Source organism: Gavialis gangeticus, unplaced genomic scaffold (genome assembly GCF_001723915.1).
Source record: "Gavialis gangeticus isolate Ggan-Ray unplaced genomic scaffold, GavGan_comp1, whole genome shotgun sequence".
In the NCBI taxonomy this organism is placed as follows: domain Eukaryota; kingdom Metazoa; phylum Chordata; order Crocodylia; family Gavialidae; genus Gavialis; species Gavialis gangeticus.
Genome location: NW_017728996.1, coordinates 32,803,860 through 32,830,130, shown reverse-complemented (window position 1 = coordinate 32,830,130; position 26,271 = coordinate 32,803,860). Strand labels below are relative to the sequence as shown.

The window sequence follows — 26,271 nt, the reverse complement described above, 5'->3', positions numbered from 1 at the left end:
AAATAGATCTATTGGAAAACTTTTCTGTCAGCAAGACCTAGCCCTATCCTCCTGCATCTCTACTACTCCCTCCAGCTTAGTGTCATCTGCAGACTTGCTGAGTATACACCCCGTGCCATCTTCCAAGTTGTTGATGAAGATATTGAACAAAAGCAGCCCCAGGACTGACCCCTGGGGCACTCCTCTTGATACCAACTGTCAACTAAACATTGAGCCGTTGATAATACCCTTTGACCCCAATGCTCCAACCAGTTTTCTCTCCACCATACAGTCTATTTATTCAGCCCATACTTCCTGAGCTTTGCCTGTGAGAATGTTGTGTGAGACTATCAAAAACGTTGCTAAAATCAAAGTATACCAAATCCCCTGGTCTCCCCACATCCACAAAGCATCAGCTCATCATAGAAGGCAGTCAGGTTGGTCAGGCTTGACTTGGCCTTGGTGAATCCATGCTGACTGTTTCTAATCACCTTTTTCTCCTCCAAGTGCTTAGAAATGGATTCCTTAAGGATCTGCTCCAGGATTTTTCAGGGACTGAGGCGAGGCTGACTGGTCTGTAGTTCCCTGGATCCTCCTTTTTCCCTGTCTTAACTATGGGTACTATGTTTGCCCTTTCCAACCATCTGGGACCTCTCCTGAAAGCCGTGAGTTTTCACGGATGATGGCCAGGGGCTCTGCAATTACATTGGCCAACTCCCTTGGCACCCTCAGGTGCATCCCATCTGGCCCCATGGACTTGTATCTGTCCAGCTTTTCTAAATAGTCTGTAACCTGTTCTTTCTCCACTGTTGTCTGTTCACCTCCCCAAGCTCTGCCGCCCAATGGAGTACTGTGGGAGCTGACCTTGCCTGTGAAGACTGAGGTGAAAATGGCATTGAGCACTTCAGCCTTTTTTGCATCCTCTGTCGCAAGGTTGCCTCCCCATTCAGTAAGGGACCCATGCTTTCCCTGATCCTCTTCTTGCTACTGACATATTTGTAGAAGGCCTTGTTACCCTTCACATCCCTTGGTAGCTGCAGATCCAGTTGCACTTTGGCCTTCCTGACTTCATCCCTGCATGCCCAAGCAATGCTCTTATATTCTTCCCTAGTTATCTGTTCAAGTTTCCACTTCTTATAAGCTTCCTTTTTGTGATTTAGTTTACTGAAGAGTTCCCTGCTAAGCTAAGCAGGTCTTCTGCCATACTTGCTAGTCTTCTTGCACATCAGGATGGTATGTTCCTGCACTCCCAGTAAGACTTCTTTCAAATACAGCCAGCTCTTCTGGACTCCTTCCCCTCAGACTGGCTTTCCAGGGAATCCTGTCCATGAGTTCTATGATTGAGTCAAAAGTCTGTTTTTCTGAAGTTCATGATCCTTACTCGGCCGCTCTCCATCCTTTCTTTCCTCATTATCCTAAACTCAGTCATCTTATGGTTGCTGTTGCCCAAGTGGCCATCCACTATTATATTCCCCACCAATTCTTCCCTATTTTGTGGCAGCAGGTCAAGAAGACTCCAGGCCCTGGTTGGCTGCTTCAGCCTTTACACCAGGAAGTTGTCCCCAATACTTCAGAAACTTCCTGGAGTGCCTGTGCACTGCCATATTGCCCTCCCAGCCGATGTCAGGATGATTGAAGCCCCCCATGAGAACCAGGGGCTATGATCAGGAAATTTCCACTGGCTGTTTGAAGAAAACCTCATCCACCACTTCCTCCTGGTCTGGTGGTCAGTAGTAGACCCATACCATGACTTTGCTCTTATTTCTCTGTCCTCTGACCCTAACCCAGAGACCCTCAACAAGGCCAACTCTGGCTTCATACTGGAGCTCTGAGCAATCATATGGCTCTTTTACATAAAGTGCAACTCCTTCTCATCTTCTCCCCTGCCTATACTTCCTGAACAGTTTATACCAATCCATGACAGTGCTCCAGTTATGCAAGCTATCCCATGAAGTCTCTGTTATTCCAATTATGTCATAGCTCTCTGACTGTGCAAGGACTTCCAATTCTTCCTGCTTGTTTCCCAGGCTCTATGCATTCATATACAGGCATCTAAAGTAACTAGTTGATTGCCCTCATTTCTCAGGAAGAATTAGAACACTTCTTCCTGCTCGCTGTTCCTCCAGGTCACCCACTTCCTCACTTAGCTCAAGGCTTTGGTTTCCATCCCCTGACGAACCTAGTTTAAAGCCCTCCTCGCTAGGTTAGTGAGCCTGTCTGCAAAGATGCTCTTTCCTCTTTTTCAGGTGGACCTCATCTCTTTCCCCACACTCTAGTGCCCCACACTCTAGTGCTGCCTTTGGCAGTTTTTCCTCCACAGTCCCAGAGGTCTCCTCTAGCACTGAATCAATGAACTCCACATGACTGAGAATGCTTCAGAGCCTCATCACCACCTCCTGTAGCTGTCTTGCCTGTTCCCTGAAAGAGACCACCAGAAGGCACTACTCACTAGGGCTGTGCAAAGCTTTGGTAGCTGACTTGCCCTGATTTGGCAGCTGAATCTCTAAATCCGAATCAACTTGGGAGACCTATTAAAAGGTCTGAATCGATTCGGAAAAGATTCAGAGGGCAGACATTCAGGAAACAGAAACTGAGAAGGGGGTGGGGAAGACTGCTCTGATATTGACATCTGTAGCTGGCCGGTGACTGATCTTTCCCTGAATTCTCTTCCAATCACAGTGCTCTGGGGAAGGGACATAGAAACAACATATAAGGCGCATACACACAGTCCTGGCTGGGGAAAGCCCAGACATGTAAGATTTTTGAGAGGTCTGAGGCTTACTGGTTGCAGTGGAGTTGTGAGAGTGAGAACAGGCAGGCAGCTCAGATCAGCTCAGCTCAGGGGATGAGACAGGCTTGGGGGGTGCGGGAAGGGATGTATCAGGTAAAAGTGGAGAGGTATCTGGGGAGTCGGATGTCAGGCAGGTTATAGTGCATCATAAATCCAATGTCTATATTAGAGTCCATGAGTTTCTTGTATCTAGGAGGTTGATGAAGTGAAGTTCATAGGCTCGTCTGTGAAAAGCGTCCCTCTGAATTGGCGGAATACGAATTGAATACTTACCTCTTTGCACAGGCCTACTGCTCACACCACAGGCATTCCCCCACTTGGCCATCACTAGAAGCAACCTGCAAGTCATAGTCCCCACAGCGCCAAACCTGGACCTGGGTGGAAGCCTCGATGGTGAGCAGTGCTGCCTGGACAGAAACCTCACAGGTGCAAGCAGAGGCAGTGGTAGTGATGAAGATACCCTTCCCCCCACAACTAGATTTTATCTATAGAAAATTTATAAATTTGTTACGATTTTCCAAGTATAGAATCTACTTGTTGCAGGTTTGCTTTGAATTTGTCCCCTTCCCACTACTACAGCAGGGAAAACAAGTCTGGAAGGTCAGGTAGCCCCTTCTCCCCCCTCCTTACTGTCAGACCCTGCTCTTCCTAAGCACGTGGAAACAAGGGACAAATGTGAAAACACTGACTTTGTATTAAACACCACTGTAGTAATTTGCATATATAGTACCCACAGGCTTGGTTCATCCAGAATTGGTGAATTTTACTCTTTTTCTTGAACCTGCTTCAAGTTGTAGCACAGGCACCAAATAAGTACACGTTTAAGCAGCACTTCTGTATCTACTCATATATAATACAAACTATGCATGATATTCCTGTAAAGCCAAAAGGCTCATAATTTACTCTACAGTTCACTGAGCTGGGCTGGACCCTAGCAGAGTCAATGGCATTTCAAGCTATGGTGACTCCATAGCTCATCACTGCTCAGTGTATTAATGTGCACTCCAGATCCACCCCCCCCAAAGGAGCCATGTACTAATTAGCCCCCACTCATGACTAGGTGTTATCACAAGTCTTGGGATCCTCTTAAAAAATTATATACAGATGAGGCGCACTGGCCAAGCTGGTCTGGCTGTACCTCATGGAGGGCCAGGGCCTCATTAATCATATGCACCAGGCTGAGAGAGGGGGTGACGGAGGGATTCTGGGTGAACTGTTTGGGGCCCTATTTGGGGATATTTGCCAGACTTAAGGCTGGTGAAGAAAAAAAGACTTGGGCACAGCTCAGCTGTGAGAGTGAAAAGGAAGTTGAAATGTATTCAACATAATGCCTGGTCATGACTTGAAGAAGAGGTGGTGGTGTGGCAGATTGCACTCAGTGTTGGCTGCGTTTAGTCAGCTTCATCCTTGGTCTACATTACTGAGCACATGCTACTTTTGGCAGAAGTTTAATGGTAGACAGTGTATTTAATGATCTTTTCTTGTATGTGAATATAAGATGAAGGGCTTTTTTCCCCATGCTAATTGGTAGAGGGGGTGGGGGGGGCTTCATCTTGTATTTGAGTAAATATGGTATCTTCTTGCTGTCCCATAAATTTATTTCCTTTGTAACGTAGTATGTACTTACATGGCAAATAGAACCAGTATATCTCTGAGAGAGTGAATTAATCATCTTCTGGCTTTTACATTATCAACAGGGGTTTAAAATAAAGTTTAAAATTTCCAAAACTTTCTTTGTGTTGGTGATTGGGGAGCCAGAATGAACACACCTTTGCTTATCCCTCTTTCTGTTTTGTAAACTAAATAAATTTGACATAATATCGTTGTGAAACAGCAACAGAGCTCTCAGTGTGACACATTTATTCCCTCTTTCATAAAGGATTATGCTTTTTTAGGTACATAGCTGTGGTTAAAGCAATCACTTTGATACAGAATGCAGCAATTAATGCAGCTAATATTGTACATGTTGTAAGAGAATGTTGTGGGGAATAAGGGAGGACCGTGACTAACATCCCAGATTAGCACTTAATACAGTAAATGGAAATTTTGTTTGGTTTCCTGCATAATTTCCCCCGTTTTTCCAACTGCTGAACACAAAACTAAGCAGGATGGGAACTGGTAGCAGACTTCAGTACTGTGATTACAAGTGGTTATTTCTTGAAAACAGTATTCAGTATGTTTCATTGCTCAGATCAGGGTTGTTCATTTGGTGGGCCACGTGTGGCCCTTGAGGCGTTAACACACAACTCACTGGCTCCCATCTGACAGTCACTTTACCCATAGCTCTTGTGCTTGTGGCTGCCAGGGTCTCCAGGCTCCCCCTCCTGCCTTCAGCCTCTGCTTCCTGGCTCTGCTCTTAGGAGAGGGAGGTGCAGAGGGGCTGAACTGCTAGTGCTGTGCCCCCAGCAGGGTATGGAGCTCAGCTGCAACCTTGACAAGAGAGGGAGCTAGGCTGCCTGTGCTGCAGGTGGGCTGCTTGCATAATGTTTGCAGTTAGGAGGGGGCAAGGGAGAGCCAGGATGCTCGTGTGTGGCCAGGAGTGGAGGGCTGCTTATCTGGTGGAGTGGGGTCATGGAGGTGGGTTGTGCATGCTGTATTGTGTGTTTGGTGAGGGGGAAGCTGGGCTGCATGCGGCAGAGGGCAGGGGGTGGCTCCCATGGTGTGTGGGCCCCCAGGTCTGTACCCCAGCTGTCTTTGACCCTTTGGTGCCGTGATGTTGGACAGCTCTGGCTTTTATTAAATACTTTAAAGATATTTAATCTATTACAGGACCTGAAAAATAAAGTTTTGATCATATTTAGTTGCAGTGAGAAAACAAGGTTCCATGCTGAAATTACAAATGGTAGATTTATGAAGTGATTCAGTAATAGACTCTCATGGAGTTTTTTTCTCTTAAATAGTTCATCCTGAGATCATGTTATTATTTTTGGTAATATGTCTCATGTATGATCTAATAAATGTTTTAAGTGCATGGAATGTGAATTGTGTGTGTGCGCTTGCGCGCGCACCCCAAACTGCCTGAAAGTAAAAACACACTTTGTGAACTACGATGGCCAGAAAGCAATCTAGTTGTTCAAAAGATGGCCTGAGCTAGTGCTAGGTTTGAGTTCCAGAGTGTTTAGCTAAGGTTATTGCTTTCCAATGGGTATGCAAACCACGTGTTTATAACTACAGAGCCTCTTCCTCCTCCTCTTAATCCTAAAAGTAATTGTTATTCATTTGAGTAGTCCTGTTTGAAGTAAATAGTGTTTCTTAATCTGAATTGGTTATTTAATCATTTGGGTCCTAGGATTTCCTGATTCCTGCCTCTCTGTTGACCAGTCAGAATTTTCACTACTTAGCTGCTTTTATTTGGTAGGTTCTTGTCCAGTGCCTTTGGGGGCTGATGAGTGTTTTTTATTCCCATTTCACAGATGCGGTAACTAAGGCATAGAGAATGATTGCATTTTATAATGTCATAATATGTGGCAGAAGTAGTGGAAAAACACAAATGCCTGAGCTGTATTGTCTGCTAGTCCACAGAGTAGCTTAGAAAAAAACTGTTTTGAATCTCTTTAGTTAGGCTCTGAGTGAAATGCAGCTGCCTATATTTCTGTCCCTTTGGCATTTTACAGATAGGAATTTGTAAGGAGGTGCAGAAAATCATCAGTTTTGGAGAATTAATTAAACTAGAAAAAGGTTGATGTGGGCTAATGAGCATTAAACCTGGACACTGGCAACTTGTAGGAAAGACAGTAAAAGCAAATGTCAGAGACCGAATGTTGGAAAATCTTCACCTAAACACTAAAGGAAAAGTTGACGTATCACAGACAAATACTGGAGAACAGGTGCTCAGTCTAGGTTCTCCAACAGACACACTCACACAAACCTGTGTGAGTTCCTGTATTATATATAAGGGAACTGGAAGGCCTGGCAATAGAAGATGACTTGACAAAATAATGTTACTGGAACATGCTAAAATAACATAAGTAGTACTTGTAACCAGTAAGGAAAGACTGGTTACCTCACAAGAGTTAAGAAGTAATTGCTAAATTTAAAAGATCTCTTAGATTAATAAGATAAGAGTTGTGGGTGGAGAGGACCATGTGGTAGAATCAGTAAGGATACAGATTAAGTCATAAAGACATGAGTTTGATGACAGGATATACTGTGATTTTTTTTTTTCTCAACAAAAGAGAGACTGCTGTTCTTCAATACCATGAGTGCAAAGACTGCTAAGTCTTGTAAGCCAGAAATAAATACATAGTAGCTTCAGCCATTTGCATGTTGTTTACATTTAAAATTTGAGGCACATAGTATGCAGTACACCAAACAAAAACAGAAGATGATGAAAGAAAGCACTGAATAAAACATGAGGTCCTAAGGGCTTTTTTGAGCCAAGCAGGTATCTGTCAGAAAATGGAAAGGAAAATGACAAGTGACCTGATGAAAAATGTCTTGCATTTGAAAGCTTGTCTGACTATCCCAACTACATAGTTGGTCTAATAAAAGATATCACCCTAAGAAATCCTTGCCCCTTGCATAATTTTTGGGCCAGCACAGCTACTAAATCACTCTTACGCTACCAGAAAATGGAAACCAATCCTAGTTGAACCAGTAGAAATGAGCATACAGGCTTAAAAATTGGGATGACCACTCTGGAGAGAAGGATTTTGTGTTATGCTTGGGTGTGAGACAGATGTAACAGTTGTATCAGTATCAAAGGATACCAATACAAGCTGTTACAATGCCACTGTTACCTCTGCCTGATTCTGTAGTAGGACAAGTGTAGCAAAAGTGTTCCAGCTGTTCATCGTGGATCAGATAGGGCTATCTGGCTCACTTGTATTGCTGCAGGAATGTGCATGTATAAGTTACTTAGCAGCAACAAAAAATAATCAGTTTCTCATTCAAATCTACTGGTGTATTGGAGGGCAATAAACTTCAAATTATGTTTGAAAAAGTATTAAGCATTACATGTAATAAACTTGTCTTCAATACTAGAAAAATTGCTTGAAGCATTTAATTGAAAGTCAAAGTAAAGATAAGTTAATGTGATGAGATAGAGACAAAGGAATGCAGCTTCTAATAAGGGGAATGGTACTTCTCTAGTTGGAATGTTCTGAATATATGAACTGAGTAATGGGTAAGGAAGGGATGACTGCCATAGTTTGAGACTTTCAATAAACCTTACACAACATTCCCTGAAGAAGACTGTTCAGACAAAAAGGAAGTTATGAGTTGAAAGGTGAATTTCTGTTTAAAAATGGTAAATGTTCAGTTTGGCAAAAGGTTAAGAGTGAGGTATCCAGAAGCTGGGCATTTGAATTAATATATTAAAATATGTATTCATATCTTGGAATGACAGATGCATTGTCAAATCTACAGATAATGAATTATTTAGTGCAATCAAATCATGGTAAGCTTGGGGAACCTTGGAGAGAATTGACTTTTCTGTACCAGTGGATATAGAATGGCAAATTAAATCCATTCTTAACCAACCAGAAGTACTGCACATTGGAAGGGATAATTTGAAGGTACTTAGTTAACCAGAGTTCTAAAAAATATAGTCCTACAGCTAGGTCAGTAGCAGGTCAGCCATTGCCTAGACAAATTAATATTTCAGGAACCTCACAAACACTGCAGAGACCGGGTGCTGGATGTTTATCAATACAGCAGAAGTAATTGTCCTGGTTAAAACAAATGCAAAAGAACACCTGCCATCACTGATAATTGTGTGAGTGACCACATTAGCCATAAGAAATAAAGAAGAAAATACTGTCAAGCCATTGGAATAAGAATGTTCACCTGGAATACAGGGAATTCTGGTAAGTCTTAAAATCCAGCAGAATGGAAAAGGGGACCAGACTAAAAAAAAAACCCAACCAAAGCCTCTAGCTGCATCAAAGATTTCTTTGTGATGACGGTCAAAGATTTGGTCTGCACAAGACAGGTATACAAAATAGTATGACAAAAATAAATTGTGTATTCTTATTTACTCACAATACAGAAACATGGCTCATTCAACATATTCCTTGAGATGTCCATAACGATGAACTGATGCAGCTAATTTAGAATACGTACTTCACATTATTCCTCCTACTGTATGTTACTTTGTGTTTGGAGTAATATGTTTAATCAGCAGCTAGTTGGGGGGGCAATTTGCTTCCTTTTTATAGAATCATTTCAGTACTTGGGCAACTTTTATAAGAAATAAATTTATTCATTTCTGGCTGTTATTGTTGTCTTCATAGCCATCACAGCTAATCACGAAATCCATTTGTGAGAGTTGTGTATTCTGATCTTCTTCTTGAACTAGAGCTTAAGATGACTTGGTAAATAAGGTTGTTAGGGACTAAAACTGCAAGAAGAAGGTATCTTTAGATCCTTGTTTGTACAAGAAAGATTGTGTGCAGCTTGGTTTGTCAGGTATTCTAGAAATGGCATTCCAGTTAATAAGTGAACAATTCTTAGTGGCTTATGATAGCATAACAAATAAATGTATTTACTGCTTTTCATTTTTGTTTTTATTAAAATTGAGTTCAGCTTTTAGTAATTCAGTACTGGAATTAAGACGCATGTAACTTTTAACAGATATATTGAACAGAGTCAACCTGAGCTCATCACGAACGGGAATGCAGAATGGTGCACCCAGTAGAGGTACTACATTGTCCTAATATGGTAATTAAGAAAAACTTAATGAAACTTATGATTGCATTTATGGTATGATAATTACTATGTGATTCTGTGTAACAGGTACAGTTACTACATTCAAGCCTGGTAGTCAACACTATGCGACTCCTGCCTCCAGTCCTGGTACCGTGCCTGTTTCTTCAGTCTTTCAGTCTGTATCAAGACCTACAACTAGCTCTGTGACAGGTCAACCATTGTCTAGACCAATGAATGTTTCAGGAACCTCACAAACACTGCAGAGACCTGGTACTGGATGTTTATCAACACAGCAGATATCTAGATCAAGTTCTGGAATATCACAACCTGTTAGCAGACCTGTAACGATTCCAGTAACAACACAGCCAGTATCAAGAAATACCACGATTCCTGAAATGACTCAGCCTGTACCTAGGCCAGTGGCTACAGTAACAACACAACCTGTAATATTAAATCAGGTAAAATATTATATAATAGTTTTAGCTACTAAAGGTTAAATTTCTGTTAAATAAGTAACATCCAAAACTGGGAAAGTTATTGTTCCTTGTTATATGTTGTATCATTTAAGAACTTAGAGCCCCTGAAGTGCATTTGTAGGAACATTTTTATGATATGTAAGTTCTCTCCCAAGAAGCTAAATATTCCATTCACTTTGTGCTACACTTAGTTTTGAAGTTGCCTAGTTTGCTTGAAACTTAAAGCTTCAGTTTTTCAGACTTACATACAGCAATACACACACAGTTGTGTGTAAAAGCTTCTATATGTATGTAAGGCTTTGGACTTCCATAAAATTCTTATTCTTCATATAGGATGCGGTGAACATATGTTCTATTTCTGAAATGTAATTTTTTAATTTCCTTTTAAAATATTTTTTGGTAGAGTGTTCTGCAGCATACTAAACTAAGTTCCTGATTGAATACATTGAAGAAACATAAGAATATATCTTAGGGAGCAAACTAATAGTCTAATAGTCTGGGCATTTAAATGAGGCTGTAGTTCATTTTGATATAAACTCTAAATTGATGTCCACAATTTTGTATTAATTTCAAATATATATATGATAATGCTAGATTACAAATGAGCTAATGCCTTTATTTTGTAATGCATAAAAGTTTATTTTTTCTTTTGCTATTATTATTCTTAAACTGTATTGCTGAAGAGTATTTCAGGATGCAAGATGTGTGAATTTAATTAGTATGAATGTATTAAGCTAGCACTGTCCAACTGGTGGCCCACAAAGGGCTAACATGTGGCCCCTGGGTTCTCACCTGACCACCACTGCCCTTTTGGTTTAGCAACAGCAGCCAGAGTTTCAGGACTCCTTTTCCTTACTTCGGCTTCTGCTGCTTGACACAACCCTAAGGGGTGGAATGGGGCAGTTTGGGCAGCACCACATAGCCCATAGTGCCGGGGGGGGGGGCAGGTTGGTGACCTTGTTCACCTGTACAGTGTGCTGTAACGGGTGCCTGTGACTGAGCAGCTGAAGGTAAGGTGGGACACTGTGCATCTGTGCAGTTCAGGGGCAGGAAGAGTACCGAAGTGGGAGGTAGGCTGAGGGGCAATGTCTGTGCTCATGCAGTGTGTATGTGAGGAAGGGAGCCCCTGTGTGTGCGGCAGGGAGGGAGCAGCAATGCATGCGGGGCCCCTGGCCACTTAAGTGTTAGACTACCCTGTAATAAACTGAAAATAAATGAACAATGTAAATGGAAATGAGTTGGGAAGTAAGTTTTGGATAGTTAAATCTTTCAGTTCCTTGTGTTTATGTTTTGTTTTTAATACCATCTTGTCATTTTAGGTCACTAACTTCATTTTAAAGACTCTTGTGAGTAGGGAGTAAATAGCAACGTCAGTATTCCTTTTTGTTATGATGTCCCTTATGGTTGGTTTTTCATGTTTTTTCTAGATGTTAGTGTGGTCTTTCTTTTTCGGGATTCTGAAATAATTCCATAGCAGTGTGTAGGTAGAATACACTTCATATTATCAAATCATGCCCTGTTTTCATTCATAATTCCAGCTCTAGGTTGTACCCTTTATTTTCTTTTTTTATTGATGTCTTTGAAATCTTTCATTATAATTAACATATCTCTTGTTATTAATGCACACTTTGAAGTGCCCATTCAGTAGATGCGGCTGCCTCTAAGACATTAGAAGACACTGATCTCTTCAGATCAGATTACAGAACTAATTTGGATGAAAAAACACTTGCAAATAGAACAAACAGCTCTAAAATATCAGTACACCTTTTTGTACATTCTTTTCTGACAAAATATCTTCAATAGCAGTTAACCTAGTAAAATCACCTTGAATTTTCTCCAGAATAATTAAATAACAGTTCAGAAGAATAAAATATAGCCATGATATAATAGTACTAATGTTGCTTTTAGGGCCGTGTGAAATTTCAGAGGTGTTTCAGCCTGTTTTGGCACCCAAAACACCAAATCTGAATGGAAACGGAAAGCTCCGAAACATCTCCGAAATGAAACGAAACTATCCTAAACGCTTCAGAAAATTTTGGAGTTTCGGAGCTGGGCTTGCAGGGAAACAGAAACTAAGAAGAGGGAGGCAAGAGGGGTGGGAGGACTGCTCTGATATTGACATCTGTAGTTGGCCAGTGTCTGTGATCTGTCCCTGAGGTCCCTTCCAATTTCAGTGCTTTGGGGAAGGGAGAGCAGCCTGCTGTCATCATGCACATAGATTTGGAGGCCCGTGTCCCTGGGAGCAGTCTGGCACAGCCCTCTCAGGGGGCATGGGGCCCTGGATCTGCATGCAGGATGACAGCGTGCTGCCACTGCCGGCAAGTAATACAAGTTTTGCTTTGAACAGTTTGAGGTATAGTTTCACAAAAACCCCTGCACCTATCTCCGTGAAACTTGGCTGGCTTCATGCCCTCAGAAGGGGCTACCATCCCTGCAATTTTCACCTGAATCAGGCAAGCAATGACAACGTTAAATGCATTTTAGTGATTCCCTATTATAGCCTATGGCTGAAACACTGAAACAGCATTGAAACTCTGAAACAGATTCGGCCAAATAGAAATGGGACAGTGATCTGAAACACCAGAATGAATCATTGTCCCTCTAAAACGCTGAATCCGAAACCGAAACAAAACAGCAGTTTCGCACAGCCCTACTTGCTTTTGTGTAAGGACAGAGGAAGCCAGACTTAAAATGGAGCTTTTGGATTAGCTGATGATTTAGTCTATCCTCTTTCCAGTACAGGCAGCATACAGAGTCCTTCATCCCAACCTAAAATTCAGCACAGACTGACTGCTTGAAAATGTTCTTAGCTTTTTTGGCCTGTTTTACAGCTAGTGCTGAGTTCCATACTGCCACAGTTACACTGCTAGCCGTATGTGGGTAACTACCTTAAAGATGCCATGGATAAATTAACATGAACAGTGACTGCAGGGTAAGAATACTATTAGATTGATAACAGATGGGGCATAACGCTCTTAAAACTTCTCAAACTGCTAGTAATACTTTTAACAAAACCAAAATAACCTTTGCATCCTCAGCTGCTCTTAAAGATCAGACTCAGTTTAGTAAGATTGGATGAGAAGGCTCATTGGAGGAGGGAATGTCTTGTGATTTGTGTAAATTTGAGACTTTTTTTAACTCCTGCAGGGATTACAGAAAGAATTTACAAGAAAAAATCCTTTTCTTTTGTTGCATTCTTATTTATCTTTGTACTGATGAGTGCCCTAGTCTAGATGAGGCTTCTATTGCCATACTTGTGTTAGCACTGTCAACTAGATTTTCTCCTAAGAAGTTTAATCAACATGGTGGGTAAAAATTGGTAGTACAAATTACAGTGGTTGCTATAGTCACTACGGGGTAGTCTTTTTTTTGTGTGGGTAGGCACAGCTTTGAGTAGGAGATCATCTATGAGATATTTGTTGTATTGAAATGTGAAATAATTTGACTAAACAGTAAAGTTATTTAGGGAATGCGTTTACTATTATCCGTGTTTCAGTTTCTTAGTGCGAATTGGAGGGGAGTGAAGAGAGGTCACTTTTTTTTCCTCTCTGCAGTGAAAAAAAAACTCCATTGAAATTTCATAGTGGATGCCCAGATATAGAAGCATCATTTATTGATTCTTCTAGCAACACTTCACATGTGCTGGCACAAGTTGTTGAAGGAAAGACATGAGACCCAAGTCAAGCACCACCTCATGTGGTGATCTTATTATGGCAAGCCTTCTTAATTGTGTCCTTATTTTACCTTATTGTATTCTACTATCATTTAGTCCACTATCAATCCAAGTTGTTGTCACTGCTTTTTGACGTTCTTCTTCTTTAAAAAAACTAGTTCTGTAAAAGAAAAGTTGTCTCTACCAGCAGTAAAAAAACAATGCAGATACTTATATGAAATTGGTATGCTGAGGAAAGGGAAATAATATTGGGCAGTTCTTGATGGGGATTATATTTTGCCAGGGCCTATTTTTCTTACAGCATCTTCTAGTTAAAACTAAAAATGAACTCATCTTTGTCATGTTGTTAATTCATTATGCTCCTTCTGGAAATTGTGTATATTCTCAAATTTATGTAGAATGGCCATTTGGATGAATGAGGCATGAATGAACAGTAACACTGGACATGGCAATAGAACTTTATTTTTCAGATTCATATTGTATATTATTAGGAGAAAAGTGGTTATCATTGGTCTTCAGAAATAACCCACTAGAAAAAAATGAGTGTTTTAAAGTTTAACATTTTTGAATTGGTATGCAGAAAAATAGTTAAATTGGTTTGTATTTTGAAACGTTCTGTTTGATGCTAGAAGGACATATATTTTAAATGAAATCTTAAAACCCTGGAAAATAGATTAGCATTTTCTATTGTATTTTACCCTAAGTAGTTATTACAGATTCTGCATCTTGACTTGTATTGGTTCCAGGTGCTATTGGATGATCAGGAGGCACAGTAGAGAAAAGAAGGTTTTAAAAAACCAAAAAAAGGAGAAGGGAAAAAGAAAAGCTGATCTTGCTCTAGGGTTTTATTTCAGTTCTTTAAATGCAGTTTGCTATCTTCAGAAATAACTAATAAGTGTCTGAATTTAAGTAAGAAAGGGGAAAAAGCATTGCTTTGAGAGAGAATTCAACTTTAATTAGAAAGATTATCAAATCTGCCTAAGTTAGTAGTTTGTACATTTTTAAGACCTTGTTGCCTTTCTGACAGCACAGGAATAGATAAATTACCCACAAATTAGTTGGGTCAAATAGCTCTCAGCAGGATTTACATTGTTAGTATTTATGGCGATTATAAAATCACTATTTAGAAAAGGTGTGTTCTCTGCATCCATATGTACTTTAAAAAAGCAAATGTATGATGCTGCAAAAACAACTTGCATTTCTATGTTGATTTTTTTCACCTGCAGTTTTTAAAGTACCCTATAAAATTTAAGTGTCAAACTTTTCTCTTCTCTTTTGAAAATTAGGGCTATGTTATGAGTTCTCCCCAAGCTGTGCCAAATAATACGCCAGGGATATTGTTTGGCTTGAGACAGAACTCAGGAACTCCACATTATCAGAGTGGAACAGAAATAAATATAACAGGTGGGTATAAATATATAAGTTAAAAACAAAAAATTAAAATGTAGAGTGTCTTGTAATTCTCATGCAGCTATTGGAGTTATCATCTTAAAGGTTTTTGAAGATAGTGCAGTTTGTTGTCTTTTATGAATAAGATTATTATTGGTTTCTATTCAGGAAAGTACGACGAAGCATCACACTTCAAAGTTTTGCACTTATAAACTCAGATGCATTATATAGTAAACCTAACCGATATAGCTTTCTGATTGTCTACATGAAAAAATTACTTGCAGGCTCACTGGAAATAACTTTTTTGGCAGGGGAAGGCTTACTTGCAGCAAATACAACACTCTGACTAACATCAATGAAAGTGCCTGTCAGCCAGTAAGAGGCCATGGAGCAGTGCCAAAAGAACTTCCTGAATCTGCTCAGTGGATTCCTAAATGTCATTCTTTGTTTCCTGATTGCTGTAAATAGCAATTGGAGTGGACAGATCAAAGAGATCCATTTTGGGAAACTCAAGAAGGGAAAGAATAGCTGTTGTTTTATAGCCACCAATTTTTTTTTTTTAAGAAAATTATTTATTTTTAGATGCATAATTGGCTGAATCAGAAACTGCTTATTGTGGCTAAATAGTATTTGTATTTGTAATTATTAATTATGGGATACTATACTGAGTGTTAAATTTAACTTTAAATTTCAAGTGTCACTTGTGACGGCTAACATTTTTCTGGTCACTGCACAGGTGGAGTTTCATTGTGGGTGAATGGATGGGATATACTTTGATTACCGCTAAACTGTATTTGGCAATTGTTTCTGTTCCTTTCACAAGATAACAGAATAAAATTAGGTGTTGTGAAGCAAAATGAGTAAGACAGAATTAAAACAATCCATTGGTGGTGGTGGTGGTTTCATGCTTGCAATTAAGGCATTTTCTATTCTTTTGTCATTCAATCCCAAAAGGCTGTCTCTTTCCTATATCTTTACACACACTATTGACATAGTTTTCCTCACCTTACCCCACACTTTTTCTAGATGAAATAAGTAATTTGTTCTGTAATTTTGATAAGGGCCTGATCTTAAAATGTTCAGTGAACTCTAGGCATCTGAATAATTCCATTAGAGTCAGTGGGACTATTTGTATATTTAGAAGTTCGACTTATGTTTATGTGTTTTGTCGCATCAGCACCAACCAGGATTCTGAATTGAGGTGTTTTCATGCAGTTCATTACCTAGCTATTTGTATGCGTGTCTCTATAAAGTCATATAGATTAAAACAGGAATTTTCAAATTGCCTGCTTAATCATAGGGAACAAAGTTACCTTTTGGCCTTTGAGAGACAGCTGGCTCTCTCACAACACAATGTCAGTGTAGGCATGTCCAGAATACAGCAAGAAAATCCTATTGGAGACAACCAAACAACAAGTAAATTAGGAATGAGCTGGCTTGATTTAATTTTGAGAATGGTATGTGCAGCAATAAAGACCCAGAAGTCGATAGGAATAGGCAGTCAATTTCATAGAATTGTTAATGCTCCCTGCGACTAAAATCTTCAATGAAAGTGAGGGAGAGACAGCAGGAAATTTTGAACATTTAGCTCTATCAGCTTGCCAAGGTTCTTTTAAAAGAACCTTGTGTTTTCAGCCTATCAGAAATAGATTAAATTAGTGAAGTGCCTTGTTTGAGGATTTAATTACTTAGAAATATCATGTGTCTTCATATTAATTGATAAGAATGAACAACAATGACCTTTTCTAGAGTTAATATAAATTGGTTTTTAAAAAAGTTACCCTGTCATAGGTAATTTACACTTAAGTGTCTCAAGTCCTAGAATAAGTTTAACTTAATTTTGTTTACCAAGTATTCTATCCAGTGGGAAGCATAGATATGTACTTTCCTTTCCTTGAAGAAAATAAGGAGACTTTCGCATGGGGTTTTTATAAACGTAATGTTGCATGTATTATAGAACTTAATACTAACATGCGTTTAAGTTGGAGTTGTTTATAGTAACATCATTGAGTAATGGTAATGAATATTAAATAGAAAAAATGAAACATTCTTGTTACCAACATAAATATTTGTTTGTATTTGTAAAAATCAAGGAATATATGTCCCTTTCTGCATTGTTTTGCCTTTTACCTTACTCTAGGTTGGAGTTTTTTTGTTTTTGTTTTAAGATTGTCATGTTGACTCTCCCTTCAGACTGGTGTAAATTGGAGAGAACTTATTTTAATCACTGGTTGTAAGGAAGAATTCAGCTGTATTTGTGAGAGGTTTGTTAAAGTGGTTATGATCAGGTGACTATTGGCAGTTCAGATTTCACAAGTGTCTTCCCTAATCTCCCACTACATTATTTCCCAATTCAGGAAGGCATCCCTGTTGAGGAAAACACTAAGCACAGCTTAATTGGAATTTACTTGTGCTAAATTGCTTCCTAAAATCAGGGGCATAGGCCCAATCCTGCTACCTGTTAGGTGTGCCTTTAACCCTGTTACCTTGACAAGTCTTATTGAAATCAAAGTTAAGCATATCTGTAAGAGTTTGAAGGATATAGGACTGTATCATTTAATAATTGTCCTGTTAACTGGCATGCTGCTGAGATAAACCAGTTGCTTTTTTTCACTCTCTATTGTATAGTATTTGAATTATTTAGATTAAATACTTTTCATGGTGTAGCTGCAAATGTTTTTCAGTATACATTTGAATTTTGTTATTTACTGATACAAACAGCTTTGGATATTTTAAGTTAATAACCATATTGACTTGAATCCAAGGCAAGGGCTTTTCCCCATGCAGCATGGGGAGGGAGGGAAGCCTCATCTTGGATTGAAGTATGGAATGGAGGCCAATGGCTGCTGCAGCCCTGGATATAGCTCTGGAACTAGAGCTGCCACCTGCTCTAGGGTGAGGTGGTTCAAAGTGGCTTATGAGGTGGGGCAGACTGTGCAGGGGGGAAGCACGGGAGAGGCTGCACAGTGTGGGGGAGAAGCGCAGGGGAGACTGCAGGGGGAGGGGAGAGGAGTGTCGGGGAGACTGTGGGGTCAGGGGAGTGGTAAGGAAGACTGCACAGTATCTGGGGAGCTGCCCTGGCCCTGGTCCTGACCTGGTCCAGTTGAGACCAGAGCAGCTCCTATTAATTGCACTGGTTTAGAGCTGGAGTCAGAGGCACCACATAGGGGCAGCAGCATTGGGGGTGGGGACATGTGGCAGGGGGAAAGTCATTGAGGAGGGGGCAGGCAATGGGGCAGGGGTCTGGCTGCCTGCTCACCCTCCTGCCCCCTACTTCTGTCCCTGCTGCAGTGGTGGGATGGGAGGAGGAATTTAAGATGACTCCAGTACATGTAAATTAATAACAAATATATTATTTTCCATGTGTAGAATCTAATTCAGGGAGTTTGCATGGAAGTTGAAGTCACCTTGGATTTGGGTAATGGTATTATACAAAAAAACCCCCCACCTTAATATAAAATACTAGAATTTTATAATGCAGAACCACAAATAACAATCCAACTTCAGTGCCTGTGCTGTCCTGTTCCCTATGTGTAACATTATTGGAATTGCTTGCAAATTTTGCCTTTGAGTATAGCAAAATATTTTAGTAATGTGTTTGTGGGGGGAGGGTTCCAGAACGCATCAGAAGATTTGTGTTTAAATATTCTTATTGGTGGGAATTATTACAAACTATATAAATGCTTAAAAGTAATTTTCTGATGCACATGACTCTTGCAGAAAGTTCCACTCAGGCAGTTCAGTCTGCCACACCAGTTACACAAATGCATCCGTTAGTTATACCTACAAGAATAGTGCCAATCATGGTTCCATAGGCCTGCTATACAAATACCTTCCATGGTACTGAAAAAAGAATAAACTTGTACCAGCTGCACAAAAGCCATTGCTAACCGATACACAAAAGTGGTTAGCAGTGAAGGTATAAGTAACAGAAGCACTAAAACCTAACACTTACCAATGAATAGCCTAGATCAGTGGTTCCCAAACTCTAATATACTGAGTACCACCAGTTTAAAATAATACAGCCTTAAGTACCACCAGCAAATTTTTCATACCCATAGGCAACAGACTATGAATTAAAACAACATCAAAACCTTTAGTAATCATAAAACAAGCTGTGGCTTGAGAGTGACTGACAGACAGACAGACAGACGCACATACAGATGCACAGTGCCCAGCAGGTAAGTCAGGGAAGAGAGGCAGATCAAGGTCCCTACAGTGAGGGATGAAATGGAGCAGGTGCAGGGGTGAATGGAACCCTGAGGCTGGGGTGGATCATGGGATGGAGGAGTGGGCGGCTCATCCAGAGACACTGGGGGAGGTGTGGCTCCCCACCATTGCACGCATCCCAGGGCAGGCATGGGGGCAGGTGCCCCCACCGAATCTCTGCATGGGGCAGGGGCAGGCTGCCTGCTGTAAACTGGGTTCTGCACCATGCTGCTGTTGCCCCAGGAGCCTCGGGTGATGCCATGTGCTGGCTGCATTGTGTCCTCTGCCTGCCCAGTGGCGGCAGGCACATGACATTCTGTGCAGCTCAGAAGGCAGCAGTAGCGCACTGCACAGTGCAGCGGCAGCCCACTGCTCCCCAGGGGTTTTCTCCCATTAGGCTGGCTCACCCTGTCGCCATGACAGGGCCGGCACAAAGGAACCTTTCCAGGAACATGGGGGGCTCCACCTGCTGCGTGCACCCCAGGGCAGGCTTGGGGGAGTAAGTGCCCCTGTTCGGTGCGCGGGCAGAGGTGAACCGCGCACTGGGCCCTGCACCACATGGTGCTGCCTTCAGAAGTGTGCAGGATGCTATTTGTCTGCCGCTGCTAGGCAGGCAGATGTGCTTGGCCAGTACACAGGACACACGTGGCGTCCCTCAGGTACGGAGGCAGTGGCAGCAGCAGCACAGTGCAAAACACAACACACAGCCTGCCTCTGCCTGGATCTGGGGGGCACACCTGCCCCAGAGTGCACACAGGACCCCACCTCTGTGCTGCATGGACAGGGCAAAGCGGGCTGAGGAGAGAGAACCCCAGGAAGCAGTGGGCTGCCCCTGTGCTCTGCACCATGCTACTGCTGCCTCCAGAGCTGCACGGGATGCCATGTGCCTGCTGCCACCGGGTAGGCGGAGGATGCGGTACAGCCATTGCGCAGAAGGCTGTGTGCAGCAGGTTGCGTCTGGGCTCTGTGTGTGTGCAGCTCCTGCCCCCAGCCTTCTGCGTACCACTTGAAGGTCATGTGCTTACCACAGTTTGGGAACCACTGGCCTAGATGTCATTTAAGTGATGCCTTATTTCTCATTTTGCCCAGATATCATTTAAATAACTTTAGACGGAAGTGTGCATTAGAAATATGTGTTCAGCATGTTCTCATATAATAGTTGTGCCCAAATTTTCTGGGTAGTGGTCTGGATGAGTGATTCAGGGTTGGTCTATGGACTGGATCCAGGGCCTGTGATTAACCTGTGGGCCCAATTCCTGTGTGGAGTCAGGCAGTCTGGTGCATGGCCCTGGCTCGGTGCACACTGTGTTGGGCCTATGGCCCCAGCCCTGTACACCAGACTGATCCAGTGCACAGAGCCATGCCATCTAGCTCCCGTGTTTGGAAATTGGGCAGCAGGGGAAACATGGCAGTGTTAATTCCTGGACCTGTGGGTAGCCCTGCAATTCAGATGACATGGCTGCGCAAGCTGGAGGTTGAATACCATTAATTTATAACATTCAGGAAAAAAACAGCATTTGAATCATTAGAAGGTATGACTGCAAAACAGGGCTTTTCATGATGGTTAAATGACAGTCTAATAACAACAAAGCTGAAAATTAACTGAAAAATCTTTGTGGGTGATTCTCCCAAGGATTAAAATATTTTCAGTAGCATTCCTATTATATTTGTGAAACCTTTATAGTTAGTGCAATACGTCTTGCATTTTTTAACATGATATGGAATGCAAGTTATCTATGCTTATATTGCAAATTACAGCGTGTATGTAGATGTTACTATGTAAAAGTGAAATCTTAATTTCCCTTTTTCATAGGAAAGTGAACTCTGTAATGGTTTTGCTTATGAATAGCTATCCCTTATTTGTTTGCAAGTATTGCTTGCCAGATTCTAAACTCTACCCAAGAAGTATGATCTAAGTGAAGTTTGAGAACGTGGAAAGGTCTATTTTTTGTTCTTCTCTTAAGCTTCCTTATCTGGTGGTGGTATCTCTCAGGCCAGTCCACATTATAGTTTTTAGCAGGTGAAAGTCTTATTCTGTTAATTAACAGTGATTCCAAGGAGCTGTTTTGCACCCAGGAACTGCTTGGCATGTAGGGATTCTCCATCGTGCCCACTTTTTTTCCTGGATTATTTGTTTACTGGGATGGCTACAAGATAATTCTCCACTTAGTTCTTCAGGCTAGGGACAGACATTCAAAAAGCCTGAGCCTGAATTGATTCAATCTTTGCAGGTTAGTCTAACCTTGTTAGGCTGAAACATTTGTAACTGGATAGATATTCTCTCTGGACTGAGGAAATTCAGGCTCATGCCTGCAGTGGCTCAAGCTAGAAGCCAGGGGGTGCTAGAGCAGCCCTCTCGTCCCTTCCACAGGGAGCTGAGCAGAGTTGGGGCATGGTCATGCCCCAGCAGGATGCTTTGATTAGAGAGGTCTGCCTGCACCTGCTGGCTGCTCAAGGGGCTGGAGTGTTGCCAGACCTCAGCACCCTGCTAGCATTCTGAGGCAAGGGGAGGTGTGCAGTGCATGCATCTGTTGATGATACTGAGCTTTTGTATCTCCCTCCCTGTTTCTTTATACTGTCTGCAGCAAACTGACAGGCAAGCAAGCAAGCCAGCAGGGCGCTGATAACAGTGTTTATCACCTCATCAGGAAAACAACAGCTTCTCTCCATTAATTCAAACTGTTCTTAAACAGCTTACTGGCTGACCTGTTGATTAGCTCCAGAGAGCCGTAAGCAGTCACTGTTCTGTCTGCCTTTCCCAGTGCAATTGGACAGATGCACACGCACGCGCAGCATTAGCTAGCATATCACATGCCTAGGATCTGTGAGCCTGGGATCTGTGCTGTGGTAGGGCGTGGGGGATCCCTGCTTATCCAGCAAACAGTGAGGGGGTGTGGGGGGTAGGGCAGGGGGAAGCCAGGCAGACCCTGCTGTCTCTGCTGGATCTTCAGCCAGGGAGCAGAGGGGAGGGATCAGCCCTGCTGTGGAGCAGAGAGCCCAGCCCAGCCCAGCCCAGAGAGCATGCTGGGATGCTGGGGGAATTTGGTTTATCTTAAACCAGCAAGGGGTCTGGGACAGACATTGCATAAACTGGTTTGAGCCAAATCAGTTAAGTCTGATGCTGCATTCAACCCAGGTTTATTTTAAACTAGTTTCAGCTATTTTCAAAGTGGTTTATCTGCACTGAACATTTGTTTTGTTATTCAGTGTCTCGTATATTCTTTTTAGCACAGCATACTACTGGGAGAGCGATGCACAGATTTTTGTTGTGGCTCCAAAAATCAGGTCATTGGTCTGACATGTATTTGGTGTTTCCATATTGTAGTAGCAAATTGCTGTATGCGGCAAGGTCTCACTAAACATTTGGAAGCTAATTCAGTTTATCTAAAAGGGTAAATAAGAATTTATTTGCCGGGGCAGCACCATTTCATGGATTACTAGAATTTATATATAATGTAACTTCTGTTTTATAAAATACCTTGCATACTAACTGAGACCTCAGTGTTTTACAGTTATATAATTAAACCAGAAGTGAATACAAAATGAGGAGAGGCAGTGGAAGTAAAGACAGAGTGAAAGATTTATCATTTGAGGAGAATTTGAAAGGTAGATCTAAATGGCAGGGGTAAGACTGATATTTTCACATAATTAGACTGTGAGAGAGCATGAAAAAGCAAGCCAGTGAAGAGGAAACAGAAAGACAAGCAACTTCAAAGGCAGCCTGGCATGAGTTTGTGAAGAGTTACAAATAATGGGCCTTCATTTTCCTTTTCTTACTCCTTTACACAGCATTCACTTCAGAATATTGTTGGTCAGACATAATTTTCTTACTTTCTAAATGGCTTATTGTATAAACCAAGTTTTTTATAGTTATTTAGGCTTATCCATCCATTAAAGAGTAGGTATTGGTAAGATGTTGGTAATATGCTGTGAAAAAACAAACAAACAAACTGAGGTTCTTTAATTTAAACCACTGTAGGTCTGAATGAGAGTGTTTTTGTATCTAAACGTCCTGCTGCTTCCGAAGGCAACAATGTTACTCCAAAAAAGGCCAAGCCTAATGAGGTTGGTGCTGGAAGCAATTCAGCTGTATCACCTTCAGTTAAATCTCCAACAGTAACACCATCTCAAAATGTATCTTCAAAAGGTAGGGTAGATCACAATGGTCTAGCTGTTAATCCATGTATTTGTTCCATGGAAAAAGCTAGTACTAATGCAATGTTAAAGCTAAACAGTCAACACTCAGAAGTTAAGGTTGTGTAGCTCAGTAACACTGCCTGACCCTTGTGCTTATTCCTTAAAAAAATCTCTTTTCATGTTAAAATTTTTTTTCTAACATTTATATATAATGCAAATGGAGATCTTACAAATTTATATAAATTATGGTATGTGTTGTCTTCAGATTTAGCTTGTTTTAACTCTCTCTATAAAAACAAGCCGAGAAAAAAAGGTTCAGTAGTTGTGAGGATGTGACTATTTAATGTTGAATACCCCTTAATTCATCACATTAACATAGAATGTTTATAGAAAGGAACTGACTGATAAGATTTCAGGAACTCCTTAGCTGCAGAATTTGACATTTGGACAGGATATTAAAAAAAAAAACCCTACTTTTTACCTTTTTCTGTTTTAATAGTAGTTGTGTTGGTTTATTTTTAAAAAGCCTACTTTTCCCCAAAGAGTTAACTTATTCTAGCTGTTTTAAATAGAATTATAGAATAGGTGCATAACTAGATGTTTCCCAAGCAACTAGATTTCACTTGGGTTACAGATTCCTGAACTTGATGTGCTATTTTTCCACCTCAGTCTCCTGGCCAAAGAAAGTAAAAATGGATGCTGAACTTTTCAAGAGCTTTTTTCATACTACCTGTAGCTTTTTGAGCTGTTGTGTGTGATTACATGATCCCCTTATTTGCAACTCTTGTCCACAGCCTTTTTTTCACCCCAACTAGAAAGAGGTGGTTCCAGTAATTCTGAATGTTGCAGCAAGAAAATTTCTTCCAGGTCACATTGGATCCTTGGCAAACAAAATTAAGTTGCAGCCTAAAATGTACAGAAAGATTTTTCAGATTTATTTTTATTAAAACAAGTAGGTAAAGAATAATTATGCTGTTCAGTTAAAATCTGGTTTTATGACAGTTTCTTGAAGTAATTCAGTATGAATGTAGAAAATTCACAATCTAGCACTGTGGCACCACAGAACAACAGGTCTTGCTACAGACTTAATTTCCTTACTTGGCTTGTCCCTAACTGTAATTTGTTAAAATGCTTTATAAAAACTAAAAGAAAAAATTTGCAGGCTTGTTAAGGTATGTTCTTTTGCAATGATCATCCACTGAAAAGGACTTTCTGCATTTTATGAATCTTATAAGTACTGCTGTCCTCAAGGGAAAATCCATTAAATCCATGTCACTTCATGGACCGAATTGTGGGGGGGAAATGATCCGATAGTCCACTCAGCTGTCAAGTGGTTACTAATGTATGCTTACTCATTCACTTATATGTTGGATGTATTTATACTGACTGTTTTTGATTTTTGTTTATAGTCTGGCAGGCTACAATTTAATGCCAAATAATCCATATGTAAAACTTCTCCCTTACTTATTTCGTAACATCTCAATTGATAACCCAGCATGGACTCCTCCATGCACTGCTTATGCACAAGAGAGATTTTTTTTTCTCCATTATGTTCCTGGTTCTGATTTTTGGTGGCTCCAAGAGAACTGGGATCCCAGTTGTAAGTAGTAATCACAAAAGATAAGCTATCATAAAGCTTAAATAAAGTTTGTTTGCTATCTGTTAACTAATACATCAGTAAGAGAAATGCTACTCGCTCATTACTGGTATATGAGACACTGCCTTACTCTTTAGAAGGCCCCTAGACACCTTTGCTCAGTGGAAATGATGCAACTGAACAGGCCTATGTTCCAATGACTGGCAAGAGAGAAAGATATTCTCCTAGTTGAGAACCAGACAGTAAAAGTCCTTTCTGAAATTATCAGGTGGAATGGTGTTCAGATCCTGATACAACAGTGGTTGACAACCTTTTAGGCTGAGGGCCAGTTTGGGTCAGACATGTGGGCAGGTGCTAGAACCCAGCTGCCACTGCTGCTTGGCGCTCTAGCAGCATGGGGAAGCTGACTGCCACTGAAGCCACACTTCTGTGGGATGTAGGGTGCCAAGCGCTGTGAAATATAATAACTTTTTGTATATGTTCTTCTGAGAATTGATGCTTTCAGAATTAAAAGAAAATTCCTAAATGCTGTTGTATGAGGTACAGAAAGAAGACAAAGACTTTTCTTAGGGCTTTAATAAACAGATCATTGATCACACACTCTTAGGTAGGATTTTGGACTTATCCTAAGATTTTGTGCAAGTTGTTCACCTATGTGCTTTGACCAAACAGATTCAACCCAAACGGGATTTGAAAAAGGAAGTGTAATTATAACGGAAGTTGGAATTCAGTCCCTATTGATTGCGACCCCTGCCACATCAGCTAAAATATTGTTTATTTTAAACTATATGTTTTGTGGGATGATATATTTTCATTATAATCAATTTTGTGATGGTGAATATGGATTTATAAAATATTCTTTGCATTTTACAGATGCTAACACTACATCAAGCAGTGTTAAAAATGGAGCACCATTTCCACGAGCTTGTCCACAGTGCAATATTCATTTTAATCTTATGGATCCTTTAAAAAACCACATGAAGGTAAAAGATTTTTGAGTTGTTGAAAAATAATTACAAACTTTTGTGAAACTAAATAAAGTTATGAAAGGGGGCATCATATTTTATTTAAGAAGTTGATAGATTATCTTTTTAATATTTTAACCAAGGGCCCAGACCTCTGAGTTGCAAAATGTCTTCCAATCCCAAGGAAGAGGGGAAAATAGAAAAAGGAGCAAATTAAGAGAAATTTTCACTTTTTTCCCATTGTTTCTGATCTTTTTCAAAAGTGCATGCTTCATCTTGTATTAAAATCTTGTAGTTACATGTATCCCATTTCTATGACAGCCTTATATCTCTTATTATGGCATTAGATAATCCTCAACTCTCATCCTTAGCAAAAGCTAAGGATGTGGTAGTCATGGGGGACCTGA

General features: G+C 40.7%; 1 protein-coding gene across 11 annotated transcripts in view; it reads left to right on the top strand.

The window, feature by feature from the left end:
• The window catches only part of ZNF280D (zinc finger protein 280D), a 109,415-nt gene that overhangs the window by 31,812 nt on the left and 51,332 nt on the right, over window positions 1-26,271 (top strand). For 8 of the 11 annotated variants that reach the window (XM_019504269.1, XM_019504268.1, XM_019504272.1 and 5 more), the window contains exons 3-7: window positions 9,344-9,409; window positions 9,506-9,876; window positions 14,854-14,971; window positions 23,145-23,312; window positions 25,773-25,882. In XM_019504269.1, the coding sequence (XP_019359814.1) occupies window positions 9,344-9,409; window positions 9,506-9,876; window positions 14,854-14,971; window positions 23,145-23,312; window positions 25,773-25,882 (833 nt within the window). Of the gene's footprint in view, window positions 1-9,343; window positions 9,431-9,505; window positions 9,877-14,853; window positions 14,972-23,144; window positions 23,313-25,772; window positions 25,883-26,271 lie in introns of those variants that run through there. The other 3 variants (XM_019504274.1, XM_019504270.1, XM_019504273.1) reach the window with 3 other exon arrangements.